The 15,699-nt window shown below is 68.8% G+C and overlaps 1 protein-coding gene across 3 annotated transcripts in view; it reads left to right on the forward strand.

Moving 5' to 3' along the window:
• Positions 1-12,129, forward strand: part of GLI1 (GLI family zinc finger 1) — a 45,867-nt gene extending 33,738 nt beyond the window's left edge. For 2 of the 3 annotated variants that reach the window (XM_073318775.1, XM_073318777.1), the window contains 9 exons: positions 101-296; positions 797-953; positions 1,206-1,304; positions 1,653-1,793; positions 3,313-3,462; positions 3,849-4,013; positions 5,924-6,172; positions 6,406-6,685; positions 8,447-12,129. In XM_073318775.1, the coding sequence (XP_073174876.1) occupies positions 101-296; positions 797-953; positions 1,206-1,304; positions 1,653-1,793; positions 3,313-3,462; positions 3,849-4,013; positions 5,924-6,172; positions 6,406-6,685; positions 8,447-10,641 (3,632 nt within the window). In that variant the 3' untranslated portion in view covers positions 10,642-12,129. The remainder of the gene's footprint in view (positions 1-100; positions 297-796; positions 954-1,205; positions 1,305-1,652; positions 1,794-3,312; positions 3,463-3,848; positions 4,014-5,923; positions 6,173-6,405; positions 6,686-8,446) is intronic. The other variant, XM_073318776.1, reaches the window with a different exon arrangement.
• The last annotated feature ends 3,570 nt before the right edge of the window (positions 12,130-15,699 follow it).

A 15,699-nucleotide genomic window follows, 5' to 3' on the forward strand; every position in this document is an offset into this window, starting at 1 on the left:
GCGCCCCCTGTGGGCGACAGGCGACGGGGCCGGACGGGGCGTCGGGGCCCAGCGGGCACACACCCACTCAGCCCCGGTTCTCCGTCTCTGCCCGGCCCAGGGTCCCGGTTCTCCACACCCCGCGGCGCGGCCAAGCTGACCAAGAAGCGGGCGCTGTCCATCTCGCCGCTGTCCGACGCCAGCATCGACCTGCAGACCGTCATCCGCACCTCGCCCAACTCCCTGGTGGCCTTCATCAACTCGCGCTGCGCTTCGGCCAGCGGCTCCTACGGGCACCTCTCCGTTGGCGCCATCAGGTGGGCGCCGGGCGGGCGGGACCCAGAGCTGGCCTGGCCTGAGCCGAGAGGTGGAAAAGGCACTTCGTCAGCTCATCCAGTCCAACTCCCAGAGGCTGAAGCATCCTGGTTCTCTCCCTGGCTCTGGGACGGAGAGTGGGGGCTAGTGGTTAGAGCGGGGGGGGTGCTGGGAGCCAGGACTCCTGGGTTCCATCCCCGGCTCTATCACTGACCCATCGTGTGACCTTTGCCAAGTCCCTTTGCTGCTCTGTGCCTCAGTTTCCCTGTGTGTCAGACAGGTGCAGCGATCCTGATTGACATCATGGAGGGGCAAGGGGGGGGGCAGGTTAGTGACTGAGTCTCTGCCAAGTGCAGGGCAGGGGGCCGGGGCAGGCCGAGCCCCTCTGCCTCGATGTACACATGGCAGGAGGCCCGAGGCCAGGTGCGATGGGCCCAACCCCACAGGCTGGGGGGGGGACACCTCCGGGGGGGCTCACACTCACGCTCCTTCTGACTTTCAGCCCTTCCCTTGGCTTCCAAAGCCCCATGGCTCACCCGAAGGGGCAAGGGGCAGCGTTCGGCCCCCCCATGCCACCCTGTGGCTCCCATGAACACCTCCCCGGCCGGCCGGGGTTCCTGCACCATCCCCCGCCCCGCGGGACACCGAAGCATTGTCAGGTAAGGGGCCCCCGCCTGGGAGGAGCACCAGGCCCCCTCCCCGCCCGCCAGCTCCAGCGAAGAGGGTTGGGGGGAGCTGCCAGGCTAGAGCCCTGGCAGCCCCTCCTGGCAGGAGCGGCAGTACCAAGCCCTGGGGGGTGGGGAAAGCTGCAGCACTGCCCGGTGGCGGGGCAGGGCTGCATTGCCCCCCCAAAGCCCCCCCCACACACACTGCCCGAGCTCATCACATTTCTCTCCCCTTCCCAACCGCAGATGAAGTCGGAGCCCAGCCTGGGTGACGCCCTGGGCACCAAGGGCCTGGAGGAGAGATCGGAGGGCGACGACTCCAGCCCAGCCTCCACGGGGACCCAGGTAACGGGCAGGGTCCGACTGCCCCCCGCCCCGCAGCCAGGCCCGGAGTCCGGTCCCCCAGAGTTGGCCGTGGCAGCCGCCCCCAGGCTCATTGCTCACGTCACCCGCGGGCACCCGGGGCTGCCGCCAGGACCCTGCCCCAAGCTCCCACTGCCCCGCTGGGCCCAGATGCCCCAACCCAGCCACGTCGCCCGTCACCCACAGGGGGCTCTGCTGCTATGGGCACGGTCGGGGGGCTGCCCGCCAGCGACCCCCCTCCCCAAGGCCCAGCCTCGCGGCACATGGGGGTTCGGCTGGCGGGTGCGCGGGCTCCGGGGTGCTGACCCAGCGGTGCCCTCCCTGCCCTAGGACCCGCTGCTGCGGATGCTGGAGCCCCGGGAGGAGTTGGAGAAGGAGGATGGGAAGCAGGAGGCGGAGGCCGTGTACGAGACGAACTGCCGCTGGGAGGGGTGCAGCAAAGAGTTCGACACCCAGGAGCAGCTGGTGCACGTGAGTCGTCCTCGGGGGGGGGCTTCCCAGCCCGTGACGGGATCAACCCCAACCCACAGCCCCTGCCGGCCCGGCCCTGGGCGCCCCCCACCTCACGGCTCCCCCGGTGCCCCTCACTCCAGCCCACAGCCCCCAGCTACCTCCACCCTGGGCTCCCCCCTTTCCCAGCTCCGCCGGTGCCCCTCATTCCCCACCCACAGACCCTGCCGGCCCAGCCTGGGGCTCCCCCCACCCCACAGCTCCCCCGGTGCCCCTCACTCCAGCCCACAGCTACCTCCACCCTGGGCTCCCCCCTTTCCCAGCTCCGCCGGTGCCCCTCATTCCCCACCCACAGACCCTGCCGGCCCAGCCCTGGGATCCCCCCACCCCACAGCTCCCCCGGTGCCCCTCACTCCTGACCCCCAGCTACCTCCACCCTGGGCTCCCCCCTTTCCCAGCTCCACCAGTGCCCCTCATTCCCCACCCACAGACCCTGCCGGCCCAGCCTGGGGCTCCCCGCACCCCACAGCTCCCCCGGTGCCCCTCACTCCCGACCCCCAGCTACCTCCACCCTGGGCTCCCCCCTTTCCCAGCTCTGCCAGTCCCCCTCATTCCCCACCCACAGACCCTGCCGGCCCAGCCTGGGGCTCCCCCCACCCCACAGCTCCCCCGGTGCCCCTCACTCCAGCCCACAGCTACCTCCACCCTGGGCTCCCCCCTTTCCCAGCTCCGCCAGTGCCCCTCATTCCCCACCCACAGCCCCTGCCAGCCCAGCCCTGGGATCCCCCCACCCCACAGCTCCCCCGGTGCCCCTCACTCCCGACCCCCAGCTACCTCCACCCTGGGCTCCCCCCTTTCCCAGCTCCACCAGTGCCCCTCATTCCCCACCCACAGACCCTGCCGGCCCAGCCCTGGGCTCCCCACACCCCACAGCTCCCCGGGTGCCCCTCACTCCCGGCCCACAGCCCCCAGCTAGCTCCACCCTGGGCTCCCCCTTTCCCAGCTCCGCCAGTCCCCCTCATTCCCCACCCACAGCCCCTGCCAGCCCAGCCCTGGGATCCCCCCACCCCACAGCTCCCCCGGTGCCCCTCACTCCCGACCCCCAGCTACCTCCACCCTGGGCTCCCCCCTTTCCCAGCTCCACCAGTGCCCCTCATTCCCCACCCACAGACCCTGCCGGCCCAGCCCTGGGATCCCTGCACCCCACAGCTCCCCCGGTGCCCCTTACTCCTGACCCCCAGCTACCTCCCCCCTTTCCCAGCTCTGCCAGTCCCCCTCATTCCCCACCCACAGACCCTGCCGGCCCATCCCGGGGCTCCCCCCACCCCCAGCTCTGCCGGTGCCCCTCACCCCCAACAGGGCAGCACCTGCCAGCCCAGCCCTGGGCTCCCCCCACCCCACAGCTCTCCCGGTGCCCCTCAGTCCCGACCCCCACCTATCAGCACCGTGCCCTGAGCCAGCCCCGGAAGCCACCTCTGCAGAGGCCTGGGGGCCCCCGGCTGGCAGCCCCCCGCTGACCCCCCCGCCCCCCCCCCCGCAGCACATTAACAACGAGCACATCCACGGGGAGAAGAAGGAGTTCGTCTGCCACTGGCGGGAGTGCTCGCGGGAGCAGCGGCCCTTCAAGGCGCAGTACATGCTGGTGGTCCACATGCGGCGGCATACGGGCGAGAAGCCTCACAAGTGCACGGTGAGTGTGAGCCGGGCACAGGCCCCACACGCCGGCCGGGCGGGGACAACCCCACGGCCTCGCGCCCCCGTGCCAGCCAGCCCCCCTGCCCGGGGGCCGGGTGGGAGCCGGCGCCCCCTGGAGGCACCGTGTGCCATTCCCCTTCCCCCCGTGCTCTGGAGGGGGTTTCTGGTGGGTCGGGCACAGTCCTGTCTCCCGCGCCGGGAAGGGGCTCTGGGGGCAGAGCATGGCGGGGAGGGGGGGTCCGTGACGGGGCTCTGGGTGCGGGGGGGTGAAGGTTCTTTGCTCAGGGGTGTCGGGGGGGGCGGCATGTATGTCCTGGGGGGGCTCTGGGCGCCCCGCGGGGCGGCAGGGGGTGGGCGTCTCTCTCACGGCTCTCCGCGCAGTTCGAGGGCTGTCACAAGGCCTACTCGCGCCTGGAGAACCTCAAGACCCACCTGCGGTCGCACACGGGCGAGAAGCCGTACGTCTGCGAGCACGAGGGCTGCAACAAGGCCTTCTCCAACGCCTCGGACCGCGCCAAGCACCAGAACCGCACCCACTCCAACGAGGTACGCCCCCCACCCAACATGGTACGGCCTGCTCCCCCCTCTCCAACGAGGTACGCCCCCCCACCCGACATGGTACGGCCTGCTCCCCCCTCTCCAACGAGGTACGCCCCCCCACCCGACATGGTACGGCCTGCTCCCCCCTCTCCAACGAGGTACGCCCCCCCCACCCGACATGGTACGGCCTGCTCCCCCCTCTGACATGGTACGGCCTGCTCCCCCCTCTCCAACGAGGTACGCCCCCCCCACCCGACATGGTACGGCCTGCTCCCCCCTCTCCAACGAGGTACGCCCCCCCCACCCGACATGGTACGGCCTGCTCCCCCCTCTCCAACGAGGTACGCCCCCCCCACCCGACATGGTACGGCCTGCTCCCCCCTCTCCAACGAGGTACGCCCCCCCACCCGACATGGTACGGCCTGCTCCCCCCCTCTCCAACGAGGTACGCCCCCCCCCACCCGACATGGTACGGCCTGCTCCCCCCTCTCCAACGAGGTACGCCCCCCCACCCGACATGGTACGGCCTGCTCCCCCCTCTCCAACGAGATACGCCCCCCCCGATATGGAATGACCCACTCCCCCCTCCCCAAAGAGGTACATCTCCCCACCCGACATGGTACGGCCTGCTCCCCCCTCTCCAACGAGGTACGCCCCCCCCCGATATGGAACGACCCACTCCCCCCTCCCCAAAGAGGTACATCTCCCCACCCGACATGGTACAGCCTGCTCTCCCCAGTCCAAGGAGGTACACCCGCCACCGGACATGGTATGGCTCACTCCCCCAACTCTAACAAGTATGACCCCCCCCTCGACATAGTACCCTGCCATCCAACATGGTAAAGCCCACTGCCCCGACTCCAATGAGGTACGCCCCCCCCATCCACTATGGTATGGCCTGCTCCCCACACTCCAATGAGGTACATCCCCCATCTGAAATGGTACAGCCCGCTCCCCCCTACTGCAATGAGGTACACTCCTCCCCCGATCCATCATGGTACAGCCTGTTTCCCCCATGCCAACCAGATGCACCCCGACATCAGCCCCATGCCGAGGAGGTACGACCCCCCCAGAGCGCGAGGGGCTTGGAGAAGGGGCCTGGGAGATCTCCCTTGTGCAGAGTGGCTGGCTGGGCTGGGCCGGGTCCCGCGGAGCGCGGCTGCCGGAACGGGCTCGGCTATAAACCTCTGACCAACCCAGAGGCCGGCTGTTGGGGGCGTCCGCCCTGCCCACCCCCCAGCACAAGGACAAGGGGACCTTGGGTGGAGCCAAAAGGTGGCGAATTCGAAACCCGTCCAAGGAGTCCTGTGTCACACCAGGCACAGTGACCAGTGGAACTCCCTGCCACTGGACCTTGCTGGGGCCAAGGGCTGCTCAAGACTCACAAGGGAACTGGGCCGACGGCTGGCGGTTTATTATTATTGCGTTGGCATGCAGTGGCCCTTTGGAGCCCCGTCGTGGCCTAGGACCCCGTGGGGCTTGGCACCCCCCCAGACCCAGAGCAAAGACCCGTCCTTGTCCGAGGAGCTCACATTCTGGAGCAAGACCCTCCAGCTGTTCTGGGATTTGCCCCCTCGTGCCAGCCTCACACTTCAGGGGGATTGTCCCCTGGCTGCCGCCACCCACCCCTTCCTCGGGGCGCACGGCCCCTGGCACAGTCAGGAACCTGGGGTAGCTGGATCCCGGGTCTGGCAATGCCTCTGTTCCCGACAGGGCACGTTCCATGCCCCCCAGCACAGCCCCCTCCCCCATGTCGGTGCCTGGCCTCCCCTGGGGCTGGCACCCCCAGTTTTGGAATCAGGCGGGTAGGTCCCTGTGGTCCTTCCCCAGCAGGCAGCTCGCCATGCCTGGACGTGCCCGTGGGGCTGAGTCTCCCGGGCTGGGTTAACCCCCCCCCATCTTGCCCCCCCACGCAGAAGCCGTATGTCTGCAAGATCCCTGGCTGCACCAAGCGCTACACAGACCCCAGCTCCCTGCGCAAGCATGTCAAGACGGTGCATGGCCCCGATGCCCACGTCACCAAGAAGCACCGGGGTGACACGGTGCTGAGCCGGGCCCTGGCTGCCCCGGGGGGCCCCGCCGACATGAAGCAGGAGAAGGAGGGGGGCTGCCCCGGCGAGGGCAGGAAGGACGAGGGGAAGCTGATGGTGCCCGAGGCCACCTTGGTACGGAGCAGAGTGGGTCGGGGGGGGGCAAATTGGGCACAGTGGGCTCCGGGCTGCCCCGCTACAGGACGAGGCAGACTGCCCTGCCAATGGGGGGGGTGGAGTCTGGGCTGTGGGGGGAGGGGATTCCTTACTGCCTGAGCTGGGGGGGTTGGCGTGCGGCCAGTGGGCTGCCCCAGAGGCTGTGGCTAAGGAGGGGCTGGCGCCCCCCCCCCCGTTCCCTGTCTCCCCAGAAGCCCCAGCCCAGTCCCGGCGGGCAGTCATCCTGCAGCAGCGAGCGCTCGCCCCTGGGCAGTGCCAACAACAACGACAGTGGGGTGGAGATGAACGCCAACCCGGGCGGCAGCTTCGAGGACCTGTCCACGCTGGAGGACCCCCCGCCGGGGGAGCCCATGGGCGCCTCGGGGCTCTCGGCCCTGCGCCGCCTGGAGAACCTCCGCATCGACAAGTTCAAGCAGCTGAGGAAACCCCCGGCCGGCAAGGGCCTGAAGCTGCCGGCCATCCCTGGCACCGGTGAGCCCTGGGCCGGGCGGGGCCGGGCCAGCGAGGGCTGGGACGGGAACCCACCATGGGCAGTGCCGGGAGCGGAGCAGGGGGTCACCTGGGGGGCGCTCTCCCTTGGCAGTCCGCATTGCCCCCATTGCCCCAATGTGGCACTAGGGGGCGCTGTGCTGGTGGGCGCTCTCCCTGTCAGGCTGGGTTGGTCCCAGTGCCCTAGCATGGCACTAGGGGGCGCTGTGCTCCCAAAGGTCCCGCCTCACAGATGAGACATAAACCGGAGCCGTGTCACGTTCCCGAGAGCTGCGGCACGAAGCTCGGGGTCCTGGCCAAATTCAGAGCCCAGTATTTCTGCTCTGCTCCCCAAACCTCCGTGTCCTCTCCCCTGCCATTGCAATGGGGCACATTCTCTGCCCCCGGCCCCAGAGGCAGCTGCATCTCAGGCCTGGATGAGGGATCTTGGTATAAACAGCTGCCGTGCCCCACCCCAGAGGTGGCTGCATAGCGCTGGGTGGACAGGCTCAGGGAGGTTCCAGTGAGTGGGGACTGGGGCTTGTGCCTCCGGCAGGGCACAGGACTGGGGCAGGTGGTTCCAGCCTCCCAGAGGGCCGCGAGGGATCTCTGAGCTAGGACCAGCTCCGGGCACAGGGGCTCAGGCCCCCACGGCCCTGGGGATAACTGGAATGGGGGGTAGCCAGCCCCAATGGGAGGGTAAAGGACCCTGCAGCCAGCTCGACGCCAGCTCAGTTACAGAACAAGAGGTTAGATCCGGAACTCCCTCCCCAGCCCCAGCCACCTGCTCCTCCCACAGCCACCCCCCAGCCGCTTGCACCCCCACAGCCACCCCCCAGCCGCTTGCACCCCCCCAGCCACCTCCCAGCCGCTTGCACCCCCCAGCTACCCCCCAGCCGCCTGCACCCCCCCAGCCACCCCCAACCACCTGCACCCCCCAGCCACCTGCAGCCATCTGCACCCCCCAGCTACTCCCAACCACCTGCACCCCCAGCCACCTGCACCCCCCAGCTACCCCCAGCCACCCACACCCCCCCAGCTATCCCAACCACCTGCTCCCCGCAACCACCTGCTCCCCCCAAGCACCTGCACCCCCCAGCCACCTGCAGCCATCTGCACCCCCCAGCTACTCCCAGCCACCTGCACCCCCAGCCACCTGCACCCCCCAGCTACCCCCAGCCACCTGCACCCCCCAGCTACCCCCCAGCCGCCTGCACCCCCCCAGCCACCCCCAGCCACCCGCACCCCCCCAGCTATCCCAACCACCTGCACCCCCCCAGCTATCCCAACCACCTGCTCCCCGCAACCACCTGCACCCCCCAGCCACCTGCACCCCCAGCTACCCCCAGCCGCCTGCACCCCCCAGCTACCCCCCAGCTGCCTGCACCCCCCCAGCCACCCCCAGCCACCTGCACCCCCAGCTACCCCCAGCCGCCTGCACCCCCCAGCTACCCCCCAGCTGCCTGCACCCCCCCAGCCACCCCCAGCCACCCGCACCCCCCCAGCTATCCCAACCACCTGCTTCCCGCAACCACCTGCACCCCCCAGCTACCCGCACCTCCAGCCACCTGCTCCCCCCAAGCACCTGCACCCCCCCAGCCACCCCCATGCACCTGACCCCGTCCACCAACCTCAACCTGCGGCCTTGGCTTTTGGCCCAAACCCCCCCCCCTCGTCCTTCCCCACAGCCTCAGGCGAGCTGGGCCGGCGCCGTGGGAGCCAGGCCCATTCCCGTCCCTGCAGTAACCCCCCCCCCCTTGGCAGGCCCCCCCGGGGAGATGCCCAGCCTGTGCGGCCCGCCCCCCGCGGTCTCCCACCGCCGCGTCCCGGGGCTCTCCGCCAGCGACCTGGCCCCCGCTCCCGCGCTGAGCGACCGCCGCACCAGCTCCGTCAGCTCCGTCAGCTCGGCCTACACCGTCAGCCGTCGCTCCTCGCTGGCCTCGCCCTACCCGCGGGCCCCCGAGGGGCTCCCCAGCAGCCTGGGCCTGGCCGACGCCTACGCCCCCCTCTCCCCCGACGCCTCCCGGCGCTCCAGCGAGGCCGGCCGCGGCGGGGGGCTGCCGGGCCTGACGCCGGCCCAGCAGCTCTACCTCCAAGCCACGTACGCCGCGGCCACGGGCGGCCCCCCGCCCGCCCCCTTGCCCAGCACGGAGCGGGCGGCCCTGAGGGGCAGGACGGGGTTCCCCGGGGACTACCCGGGCCCAGCCGTGCCGTCCTTCCTGGCCAACGGCTCCCTGCGGAGGTACAGCGCCAACGAGTCCCCCGGCTACAGCCTCCACCCGCACCTGGCGCCAGGGCACGGCACCCGGCGGGCCAGTGACCCCGCACGGACGGCGGCCAAGCCCAAGGGGCAGCCCTTGAAGAGCCTGGGGAACGTGAGCGCGTCGGCCGTGGGCGGCCTGCAGCCCCTCGGGGGCTCGGACGCCAGCCTGCAGCGTCACCTCTTCTCCCCTCGCCCGCCCAGCATCAGCGAGAACGTCTTCCTGGAGAGCGTGGCCATGGAGGGGCCCGGGGAGACCAGCCTGCTGGAGATGGAGCAGTACCTGGGCTACCCGGAGCAGGGCTTCCAGTGCCAGGGGCCGGGCATGGAGCTGCAGGGGGAGGGCACCTACATCGGTGCCCACAGGACCATGGGGGGCATGCAGCTGAACCCAGCTGCCCATGGGGAGCTGGAGGGGGGCCTGGGGCAGCCCGATTACTCCCTCCCCCAGTGCCAGGTGAACCAGCACTTCCAGGGCATGCGCCCGCCCGATGCCAACATCCCCGTGCCCTGGGACGAGGCCACCCGGGGGAGCCTGGAGATGAACCCCATGGTGCCCAGCCCGGTGGCCAGCCGGCATTGCCACCACCAGTACCCGGCTCCCGGTGCCTGCGAGCCGCAGCCCAAGCACATGGGCATGTGCCCCCCGGGCGGGTTCGCTGGCGGGCAGCAGTTCGGCGAGCTCAGCCAGCTGCAGATCAAGGCTGAGCAGCAGCTGCCGGCACCAGTGCTGACCCCCTGCCAGAACGGGACGCACCCGGCTGCCATGCAGCAGTCGCCGGCAGCCCCCTTCGGCCAGCGCAGGGCCCTGCCGGCTGCCCCTGGCAGTGGGTACCAGGCCGAGCCCCAGCAGGGCTCCTGCTTCGCCATGACCCCCCCGGCCCGGCGGCCCCAGCCCCCCATGCCGCAGGTCAAGGAGCTGATGGTGCGGAATTACGTGCAGTCGCAGCAGGCGCTGATGTGGGGGGAGCAGCCGCAGCCCCCCCCAAAGGCCGGGGAGCCCATGATGGGGCTGGGCGGGGGGCCCAGGCACAGCCAGCCCCTGCGGCACCCCCCGGCGCCCCAGCCGTACCTCAGCCCCAAGTACGCTGGCTACCCGGCCAAGCCAGGGCACCCGCTGGGCCCGCCTGAGAACCAGGTCCCAGCCAGCCAGTGCTTCAACCCCGAGCTGGTGCCCCACCCGCCCGGCGGGCCCAAGACCCCCAGCAGACAGAATAGCCTGGTCTACATGGGCAGCCCAGGCCAGCCCAGCCCCTCCGGCGAGCCCCCCGAGGCCAGTCCCCGCAGGCTGCTGCGGCTGCCCCCACTGCACGCCCCGCCCGAAGGCCCCGCCAACGCGGCCCTGCTGTTCTACCCTGGGCACGGCCCCGTGCAGCCGGGGAAGGGCGCCCAGGGGCACCAGCCGGCCAGCTGCGGGGGCCAGGATCCTGGCAGGCCGTACGCCCCCGGCCTGGAGGGCCTCAAGCCTGACTCCTTCCCCTACCTGGCGCCGGAGGGGCAGGTCTCCAACAGCCTGGACTCACTGGACCTGGAGAACACACACCTGGACTTCACGGCCATCCTGGACGACCCGGAGCCCCCGGCCCTGAGCCCCACCCGGCTGCCTCCGCCCGGGCCCCCCAACATGGCCATCGGGGACATGAGCTCCATGCTGAGCTCACTGGCTGGGGAAAGCCACTTCCTCAACACCCTGTCCTAAGGCACCCCCCCCACGCCCTCCCCAGGCACCCACCCACAGCGGGCAGGAAATGCCCGCCTCAACAGGCTTCCTGGCACCCTAATACAGGACCCCCCATGCACGGGAGAATGGGCGCCCCGACTGGCCGGTGTCCCACCGTGGGTATGGGATGCTCCTAGCTATTAGGCAGCCACCCATCTGTCCGTCCTTCCATCAGTCCATCCGTCCTTCCAGCCATTCACCCACCCATCTGTCCATCCCTCCCTCCATCCTTTCACCCATCCCTCCCTCCAGGGACTCCTCTGGTCTTTGTCCCAATGGAACGAGCCTCTGCCCCTCTCTGCACCCGCAGGGCAGACCCCTCCCAAGAACCTGCCCCCCTGAGCCCCCTCCCCTCTGCCCCATGCTCGATGGTGCACCTCACCCAGCGCTAGGCGGCTGGTGACCTTGCACCCGCCGGGTGATGGGGCTGTGAAAGGGAGGGGCCTAGGCCATCGGGGGATTTTAATGTGTTCCCCAAACCCCTCTTGCCTCCAAACCGCCTTCCATCAGACACAGCAGCCCCCTCCTCCCCCCCGAATACCCTCCCTAGGCCCTTAGGGCTCTGTCCTGGGAGATGCCCTCCACCCCCATCCTACTCCACTCTGGGGGCCTCGAGTCTTTCCAGGGCAGAAGGGAGAGGGAGTGCCCATTATAAGCAGCTGTGCGTCCCACCCCAGAGGCAGCTGCATGATCTCCAGGCTGTGGGGCAGGGGATCCTCACGGGCAGGGCCAAGTGGCTGCAGCCAATCCCAGCTCAACCAGACCAGGAATCTGTAGCCCATTCAACGCCCTGGGCTGGGGCTCGGCCCTGTCTCCCTCCTGCCCTCTGCTGTCCCGAGGCCAGGAAGGCAGTGACAGGCCATGGGGGGACCAGCCCCACACCACACTGCAAGTGCCCTGTGCCCTCGGTCCCTGCAGCGATGCCAGCATCCCGTGCCAGGCTCCCCCCCATGCCAGTGCCCTTCTCCCGTCAGATGCTGCATGCATATCCCTTCCAGAGACCCCCCATCCCATCCTATCGCCCCTTCTCTGGGCCAGGGTCTGCTGCAATTTACGCCCCCCCCCCCATTTCTGCCTCTCTCCCCCCACCGAGTGGCACCATGGGGGAGGGGCTCTCTGCAAAGTCTTAACTTAAAACTGAAAAACCAAAGAAAAATAATTTTAAAAAAAACCAAACTCACCTAAAAAACCATCGTCTCGTTCTCCGTGTTTGGTCTGAGCGACAGGCAGGCACTCCCAGCTCCCCTGCCTGCGAGGGGCAGGAGATTTGATAGACAGGCTGGCGCGGGGAACGGCCAATGCCCCGACTCCTGGTGCCAGGCGCGGGCCCAGCGCTGGGCCACAGCTCGGTCGCACCTCTGTACATAGTGTATGTAAGTGTCCATGGGGTTTTGTACTGTAAAGCACCGTTCTTGTCTTTTGATAGCAACAAACAATTCCAATACGGACTAATAATAATTAAACAAAAAATTCCTCAGGGAAGTGAAATTCTTGTTGATTCCCGGAGCAGCTAGAAGCCAAAGGATCAGGGCCCCATTGTGCCAGGCGCTGCCCAGACCCCAACCGAGATCAGGGCCCCGTTGTGCCAGGTGCTGCCCAGACCCCAACCGAGATCAGGGCCCCATTGTGCCAGGTGCTGCCCAGACCCCAACCGAGATCAGGGCCCCGTTGTGCCAGGCGCTGCCCAAACCCTGACCAAGATCAGGGCCCTGTTGTGCTGGGCGCTGCCCAGACCCCAACCGAGATCAGGGCCCCGTTGCGCCAGGCGCTGCCCAAACCCTGACCAAGATCAGGGCCCTGTTGTGCTGGGCGCTGCCCAAACCCTGACCAAGATCAGGGCCCTGTTGTGCTGGGCGCTGCCCAGACCCCACCTGAGATCAGGGCCCTGTTGTGCCAGGCGCTGCCCAGACCCCAACCAAGATCAGGGCCCTATGTTTCTGTCTGTGGCTGTGGGACCTGCCACTCTGCCCTCCCCCCATCCCTTACTCGAGAGGATGGCGCAATCCTGGCCCAGCAGGGGCGGCTGGCAATATGGCAGCATTAGCATCTCTCACGAGCGTATTGGAGTAATGTTTTCCTTAAATCCCCAGCTCCCAGAGTCTAGGGATCAGGGGAGGATCCAGGCTTTCGTTTTCAAACCCCACATTTCTAGCGGAGAAAACCTGGGCCCCCCAAAGGCGCCGGCGCCAGGCTGTGACTTGCCAGTGCCCAGACTTTATTTGTTCTGAAAAATTTTTAGGCCTTCCAGAGGACAGCTGCGTAATAGAGCCCCAGAGCTTTTTCCATCAGCACCTGTGTCGGGCAGGGCCCTGCACTCCGGCGTCAGGCGGTGGGTCTCAGACTGCAGCATCCTGGCCGGCCCATGGGCGTCGGCATCTCTCGCCCTCCGACACTGTTCTTCTTGTCCAGAGCCCCGACGGCTTTCCCAAGGCACAGCCGCCAAGGATCAGGCCCACCCGCGCTGCCGGTCGCTTTGAATAACGAACCTGCAGACGCCGACTCCAGCTTTTGCCTCCCCACCGAACGCCAACCTTGGGTATTGGGCCTAAAGCCGCCCGACGTCATCTGCAGTGCCGGTGTTGGCAGCTGCCCGGGCTGTTGCCCGCGGATGGCGCCTGAGGCTTTCCGGACACGGCGTTGAATGCCGCCAGACGTTCCAGCAACCGCCGCTCTCTGCGGGGCTCATACCATCCGGGATACAAGTCCAGCAGCCAAGGGGTGGAGGCGGCCCAGCGGCAGGCCCCCCTCTCCCATGGGTGCATCGCGTCCCTTCCCACGTTGGACTCTTGGGCCATCAAGCCTGGCGGCCGTGCAGAAACACGCCAAATGGCGAACAATCACCACAGCCCATGGCTCAGCCAAGCGCTCAAGAAGGGGCCCCCGACGGCTGGCCCTCAGCAGACGCCACCCAGTGAATCTAGGGTGCCCTGGCTCGCCGAGCTCACCAGAGGGCAGCAAACTCACATGGACACTTCAGAGCCAGTGTCAAATAATTGCTTGTGGCTCGGCACGGTTTACCTGCAGGACTCCACGCTGCAGGAGGACACTGAGGCCTCAGTTCCTCCAGGAGAGGACACCATGCAGTGGGGTTGTACAGCCCAGGGTTGAGCAGGGGTGCACGGCCCCGGGCGAGCATCACGTGCCCTCGCTAGGGGCTGGTCCCATTGCAGCTGCCACTGGGTGGGAACAGGGGCAGCCGTGATGGGGGTTCTTGACTGCTAGGGTTCGGGGCTGGGCTCAGGAGGGAACGTTTCCCCCACACACTGTCGGGGCAGGAGCTGGGGGGTGAAGCCTTCATCAGGCCAGCATTGTCAGGCTATCAGCTCCATGGGCCAGGTAGCTGCTGGGCGAGACCCCCTGGTTTGATGTGGGGTGAGTCCCAAAGCCCTTGCCCATAGAGCTCGGGAGGGGGGACCACCCTGGATGTGCTGCTAACCAAGCCCCAGCCCCTGAATCCTCCCGCACCGTGGCTTCCCCCGTCCCCAGGCCTCTGGGGCTGGGGGCGCTGCCCTGGGTCCCGTCCAGCCATGGCTTTCTGGGAGCCGGGGGCCCAGCAGGGTCAGGGCTGCTGGACGGGCCCCCGCTTTGCGTGGGAAACCCTCCCCTGGCATCAGGGCTGGTGCCGTCACATCGCAAAGGCAGCTGGGGGGTCTGACCCGGGCCCCGGCCTCGCTGTGCCAGGGCTGGGCAGACACCAAGCAAGACGCAGTCCCCGCCCCGGGAACCAGCCCCCCAGCTGAGATGGGGGCGTGGGCACTACCCAGCTAGAGTCCCAGAAGCTGCCCCCCATGTGTGGGCGCTGGGCAGGGGGGCAGGGGCTCTCTGCAGATCCACTCCCCCCCAGCTGGGCGCCCCTAAACTCTTCCGGGGCGATGTTTCCGGGCCAGGGCCCTCAGGGCAGGGGGGAAGGGCCCCATGGCCCCTTCCCAGGGCAGCGCTGGGGCCGGGCCCCCTACAAGCCCCCCGGCTCCCTCCCCAGCTGGGTCCCAGCCCGTCAGAGGAGCGTAGTGTTCTCCTGGCACATGGGGACAACGCCCCCACCTGGCCCTGCCCCCCCGGGGAGCGTGAGGTCATCGGGATCTGGGCCTCCCCACCCCCCCGCCTGCCCGTCTGAGAATTTCCCGGATTTCACTCTTATGCCTGCCCCCTCGCCCTGGGAACATCTGGCGGGGGGGGGGGGGCGGGGGAGCGGCTGACGTCAGCCCAGCCTCCCCCACCCCCTCCCCGGAGTGCCCGGCTCTCTGCCCCTTGGCCAGACCCCAGCCTCATGGCACCCCATGTGCCAGGGCACAGCCGGGGCGGGGGGCTGAGGGGACAGGACTCCCCCCCCCAACTGTCTGTGCTGAGTGGAGCAGGGTTTGGCGGGTGGGCTCTTCTGCAGCCTCCTCCCACCCCCGGGGTCTGGGGGGGGTGGGGGCTCCTCAGGCCAGTCCCTCGCTCTGGGGAACAAGTTGAGGGGCTGGGGGCCTTTTTGGGGGGGGGGGAACTCATTGGCAGGGGCAGGTGGGGGGATGCCCCACCCTTTGCACAGACCCGGGGCCCATCCAGGCGGAGCTCAGAGGAGCCCTCAGCCCCTCCCTACCCCCATAGCTGGGGCCCAGCTCAGGCTGCTGCCCCGGGCACTGGCTTTTGGGGCAGGCCCCTCGTGTGGGGAGGCTTTGGGGGTTTCCCTGGAGTCCCAGGCCACGGGGGGCAGGACTGACCGTGCAGAAGGGGGAACAATTGTCCCGGGCCCCAAGCTCAGGGCCCCCGATGTGCTGGGGGGGCTCCGGTAAACAAAGGGGGGCTCATTTGGAAGCGGCAGGCACCTGAGAGCAGAGCAGGGGGCTCAGCCTGCACCTGGTCAGCACGTGTCCCCCAGGCCCCCCCACGATGGGCACTGACCCCCCCCCCGGCTGCGCTCCCTGCCTCCTGCCAGGGCAGGGGGGTTACGGGGGTGAGGGGGAAACTCGCTCAGACAGAAGCCGGGGCCCTAGTCACAGAATTCCCGGAAGAGCCAGACTGGGAGGTTGGGGGGCTGAGCCGGGGCAGCCCCCT

This window comes from Lepidochelys kempii, chromosome 20 (genome assembly GCF_965140265.1).
Source record: "Lepidochelys kempii isolate rLepKem1 chromosome 20, rLepKem1.hap2, whole genome shotgun sequence".
Lineage (NCBI taxonomy): Eukaryota > Metazoa > Chordata > Testudines > Cheloniidae > Lepidochelys > Lepidochelys kempii.